Below are 5,473 nucleotides of genomic sequence, written 5' to 3'. Positions count from 1 at the left end.
CAATTTTCCCTCTTGTAAAGCCATTTTCTGGAAGAAACTTGGACAGCCTTTCATATCATGCACGAGGAGCCTGCTTCAGTCCATATAATGCCTTGTCAAGTTTAAACACGTGCTCAGGATGCTCATGGCACTCGAAACCAGGCGGTTGCTTGACGAAAACTTCTTCTTTCAGAAAGCCATTCAAAAATGCACTTTTGACATCCATTTGAAACAATTTGAATTCCATATGAGATGCAAAGGAAATAAGGATTCTGATGGCCTCCATTTGAGCAACTGGAGAAAAAGTTTCATCATAGTCAATTTCTTCTTCTTGATTGTATCCTTGAACTACTAAGCTTGCCTTATTTCTTGTGGTGTTTTTAAACTCATCAAGTTTGTTTCTAAATACCCACCTAGTTCCTATGATAGTGTTCTGTCAGCAGGTCGAGGAACCAGGTGCCATACACTGTTCCTCTCAAATTGATGAAGCTCATCTTGCATAGCCGTAATCCAGTCAGCATCTTTCAATACTTCTTTGATATTTTTAGGCTCAATTTGAGAGAGAACTGTAGAGAAGGCAAGTGAGTTTCTAGACTTTGATCTAGTTTGAATTCTTGAGTCAAGGGGGGGGGGGGATCACATTTTGAAGAGGGTGTGAGCTTTTGTGCTTCCAGCTGGACACCTGAATCTCATTATGAGAGGTTCCAGATTCTTCTGCATATGATCCATGTGTCATGTTCCTCACCTCAATAGCTGGAGTTCCATGTACAACATCCACAACTCTATTTTCTACTTCAGTTATTGTGATTGAGGGACCAGGTTCCTCTATGTCAGCTGGAGATTCAGCTGTGCCATTGTCATTTGATTCCTTGACCTGGCTCATCATATCGGCCTTTCCATTTGCCATGTCAATAACTTCACCAGGGACATTTGACAACTCTCCATCTTGATCAGCCTTATCATGTGCAGCTTTTCCAAGAGGGTGCTGTGCTTCGTCAAAGATCACATTTATGCTTTCCTCAACACATTGAGTTCTTTTGTTGTATACCTTGTAGGCTTTTCTTTGTGATGAATATCCAAGAAATATTCCTTCATCACTCTTGGCATCAAACTTTACCAGAGCTTCCTTACCATTGTTGAGGACAAAGCATTTGCAACCAAATGTCCTCAAGTGTGTTAGCTTAGGTTTTCTCCCATTCAGTAGTTCATATGGGGTTTTGTTCAGGAGGGACCTGATCATGCACCTGTTCACTAAGTAGCATGCAGTGTTGACTGCCTCTGCCTAGATACCTTTTGCAACACCACTATCAATCAACATTGTCCTAGCCATATCTTCAAGAGTTCTATTTTTCCTCTCCACGACACCGTTTTGTTGAGGTGTTCTTGGAGCTGAAAAATTGTGACTTATACCATTTTCAGCATAGAACTCGTCGAACTTTGCATTGTCAAATTTTGTACCATGATTAGATCTTATACTCACAACATTATGGCTCATCTTTACTTGGATCTTTTTGACAAAGGCAGCAAACACTGAAAAGGTCTCATCTTTGGTTCTGAGGAACAAGGTCCATGTGAACCTGTAGTAGTCATCCACAATGACGAAAATGTACTTTTTTCCTCCTCTACTTGGCACTCTCATAGGTCCATAGAGATCTATATGGAGGAGATCAAGTGGCCTTGAGTTGCTTACTTCCTTTTTGGGTTTGAAGGAGGATCTGATCTGCTTTCCTTTTGCACATGCATCACACACCTTGTGATCTTTGAAGCTTGACTTAGGCAATCCACGAACCAGGTCCTTCCTGACCAACTTGTTCAGCAATGTAAAACTTGCATGGCCCAACCTTCTATGCCATAGTTTAGTGTCATCATCCACAACACTCAGACACGTGAGATCCCCATTATGTAGTGACTCAAAATCAGCGACATAGATGTTCTTGTATCTTTTTGCCATCAGGATCACATCACCAGTCACAAGATTTGTGACTGTGCAGATTTTTGACACAAATTCTACCTTGTTGCCTTTGTCGCAGATCTGAGAGACACTCAGCAAGCTGTACTTCAGGCCATTCACGTAATACACATTTTTGATTGAGTGAGTGAGAGACTTACCAATTCTTCCTACTCCAAGAATGTATCCCTTTTTGCCATTTCCAAAGGATACACTCCCTCCTTGCAGGGCTTTGAGTGAAAGGAAATCATTAGTGCTTCCAGTCATATGCTTCGAGCAGCCACTATCCATGTACCATCTTTGGCTACTTCCTTTCACTGCTCCCTGCATAAGAGAATCACAGATTAAACTTAGGAACCCAAACAAGTTTGGGTCCCTTGAAATGAGGAAACGAGTTTTTGTCCAAGCAGGCAATACATATTTGTTATATGAGGGAGAAGGTTTTTTTGCAATAGTTACTTTTTCAGCAAAAACTTTGTTTTTCTGCTGGGACTGGAATCTGACTTTACATGTATCCTTGAAATATCCAGTGTTACCACAGTGAGTGCAGAGCCAGTTATCAGGAACAATAACGTACTTGCTGTGTGAGTTGTAAGGGGTTTTTCTTTTTGGAACCCGATTCCCTGTCTGTTCCCCCCACTGTTCGTATATATAGCGGTGATTGCATCAGAGGACCAGGTCCACTTAAGAGATTTTTCTAGGTCACTCTTCACTCTGCCTAGATCTTCTTGAAGTTGTTTGTTTTTCTCAAGCTTAGCACACAGACTAGATTTCACTGATTTTAGCTCATTTTCAAGCCTAAGGTGTGCCTCACTTGCAACTTCCTTTCCCTTTTGAGTGTTCGTAGGCCTACTTTCCCTTATTAGTTCCTCAATTGTTTCCTTTAGGTCTACAACTACTACCAATATGTCATCTCTCTCATGCTCTATGTTTGCAATTCTCTCAGTCAAAATATCCTTTTCCCTTTTTAAACTCTTAATGGTCTCTCTTAGATCAACCGCAACCACTACTAGATCATCTCTCTCGTGTTCTATTTCTCCTAGTTCCGTGGTTAGCGCATTTTTATCATTAATGAGACTGTGATAAGCATCAATTAAAACATTAGTCAAGGATATAAGCTTCTTTTGAGAATAGGATTTCAGATTTCTTTGAACATCCAGAAATTTTACCTCATCTTTATCGTCATCTTCCTCATCCTCATCTGATTTAGCCATTAGAGCAAATATGGAATCATATTCAGCTGCTTCACTTTCTACATCCATCATAGAGCTGTCACCTTGATCATCATCATCTCCAGATTCGCTGGAGGAGTCTCCCCATGCAGCAAGAGCTTGTTTCACAACATTGTCAGCGACATCTTTTCTCTTGAACGTTTTGTCAGGAACCTGGTTCCTTTTGACTGCTTTGTCTGTGTTGTGTTTGTAATGATCTTGCTTAAGGAGGGGGAAATCCATGATGAAATGTCATGGTTTCCCATACTTATGACATAGGTTATAGCCTCTTGGCTTGCTAGAGCTTCCCCTTTTTGGAATACCTCCATTTCTGCGAACCATTTTTTGAAATCTCTTTGTCAGGTAAGCCATGTCGGCATCCTCACCACTTGAGTCATTTTTGTCTATCTTGAGGACTAGGTTCTTCTCCCTTTTGGGCTCTCTTCTCTCAATGTCCTTCTTCTTCTTCATTTCATAAGTTTTTAGATTACCGATGAGTTCATCAATGGTCAGCTTCTACAAATCCTTTGCCTTTGTGATGGCATTTACCTTGCTTTCCCAGGAACCAGGTAATACACTAAGTATTTTCCTAACAAGTTTGTTCCTGGGAAAGATTTCTCCCAGTGAGTGAACCTCATTGATGATAGAGGTGAAGCGAGTGTGCATGTCCTGAATGGACTCGTCGTCCTTCATTCTGAAGAGCTCATACTCATTTGTCAACATGTCGATCTTCGACTGCTTGACTTGAGTTGTCCCTTCGTGTGCTGTTTGAAGAGCTTCCCAGATCTCCTTAGCACTCTGACAAGCTGAGATGCGGTTGTATTCATCTGGTCTGATGCCACATGCAAGAATCTTTTTTGCCCTGAAATTCTTCTCAATAGCCTTTATGTCAGCATCGTTGTACTCTTTCCTCGTTTTTAGGACTGTAGCTGTTCCCTCATCAACAGTTTTCATGGGAACAAAAAGTCCATTACAGATTACATCCCACAACTCTGAGTCCTCAGCCATGATGAAATCATGCATTCTTGTTTTTCTCCAACCATAGTATTGGCCGTTGAATCTAGGTGGTCTGTATGTTGATTGTCCTTCCTCGAAGTTTGGTGGAGCAGCCATGATGAAGATCCTTTCTAGGTGTTAACCTTTTAGAAAGAACCTTCTCTGATACCAATTGATAGCAACTAAGGGTCCACCAAACTATGTAGAGAACCAGGTTCTCTATAAGTTCCCACAGAACGCACGCACACAACAGTAATTAAATGATACAATGGAATTTTACGTGGAAAACTCCCAGCTCACGGGAGTAAAATTCACGACCTACCCTTTTAGGATTTCAACTTCACTATTGAGCAAACTTTAGATTACAACCTATTGTAACCTAGAAATTAACCTCTTAATCCCTCACTAACTTGTAACAACTCTATTACAAGCCACTTTGCAATAACTATATTACAAAGACTTACAACTCGACTAACTCTAGCCAAGACACAAATACAAGGCTTATGATTTTACAAAGATTTCCTACACAATGCTTCCAACTAAGCTAAGTAGGAATTACAAGTAAAGTGCTTTACCAAAGGTGCAACACAACTAAGGACATGTAATGACTCAATATAGGAAACTGGTCCTTCGTTATGTTGTTCTTTGTTCTTGATGCCCGTGAGAATCACTTGCAAGATTGACACATACTTAAGAGAATGCTTGATGAATTCTTGAATGTGCAAGTATTTTGTTTTACCTTTGCTTGATGTTAATAACTCGTTTGTGACATAACTTGAATGATGCAAGCAAGTTAGGTAAAGGGCATTCCCCATAAAGTTGACTGCTGCACTGGTTTTGCACTGTTACATGTGCAGGCAGCAACTTTACAGCTGTGAGGAGTTGACTTGTACAGTCACCACGGGAACTGGTGGCCATATGTTCCCTCTGTTTTTCCTTTGACTCCGAAGAGTTGAACCACGTCCCCGAATTGAGACTTGTTGTTCTTTAAGTACTTGAGGATGTGTAACAGGTTCCTTATCTGGTTCTTATCATTAAGTTTGTTAGATCATCAAAACATAACAAGGATACATATAACCTATCACAATGGAAAATGGAAACGACAAGTAGCCACATGAAGTAAGCATGTGATAACGCAACAAGTAATCAGAACACAGTTAAAGTGCCAGCAATACCAATTAAGTAAACAAATGACAATCAAATAATCAACCATTCTATCACAAGATTTATGCAAGAATCATCCCGAGGCACCACACCTCATAATCACAAATCACGAGTCCCAGATCATGAAATCATAATCACATGGCACCTTGTGCCCACATTATCAATCACAGCTGCA

The 5,473-nt window shown here is 40.5% G+C and overlaps 1 protein-coding gene across 1 annotated transcript; it reads right to left on the bottom strand.

Annotated features, from left to right (window-relative positions):
• Positions 1–3,654: 3,654 nt before the first annotated feature.
• LOC142175215 (uncharacterized) lies at positions 3,655–4,161 on the bottom strand. Its single transcript, XM_075241794.1, has one exon. The coding sequence runs from the start codon at positions 4,159–4,161 to the stop codon at positions 3,655–3,657; it is 507 nt and encodes a 168-aa protein (XP_075097895.1).
• Positions 4,162–5,473: the final 1,312 nt, after the last annotated feature.

The sequence above is a fragment of the Nicotiana tabacum genome, chromosome 21 (assembly GCF_000715075.1).
Source record: "Nicotiana tabacum cultivar K326 chromosome 21, ASM71507v2, whole genome shotgun sequence".
Classification (NCBI taxonomy): Eukaryota; Viridiplantae; Streptophyta; class Magnoliopsida; order Solanales; family Solanaceae; genus Nicotiana; species Nicotiana tabacum.
This window is presented reverse-complemented; position numbering and strand designations above follow the sequence as displayed.

Excerpts from the sequence above, each read along its gene's own strand:
- LOC142175215 (XM_075241794.1), bottom strand. The coding sequence starts at position 4,161 with ATGCATGATTTCATCATGGCTGAGGACTCAGAGTTGTGGGATGTAATC.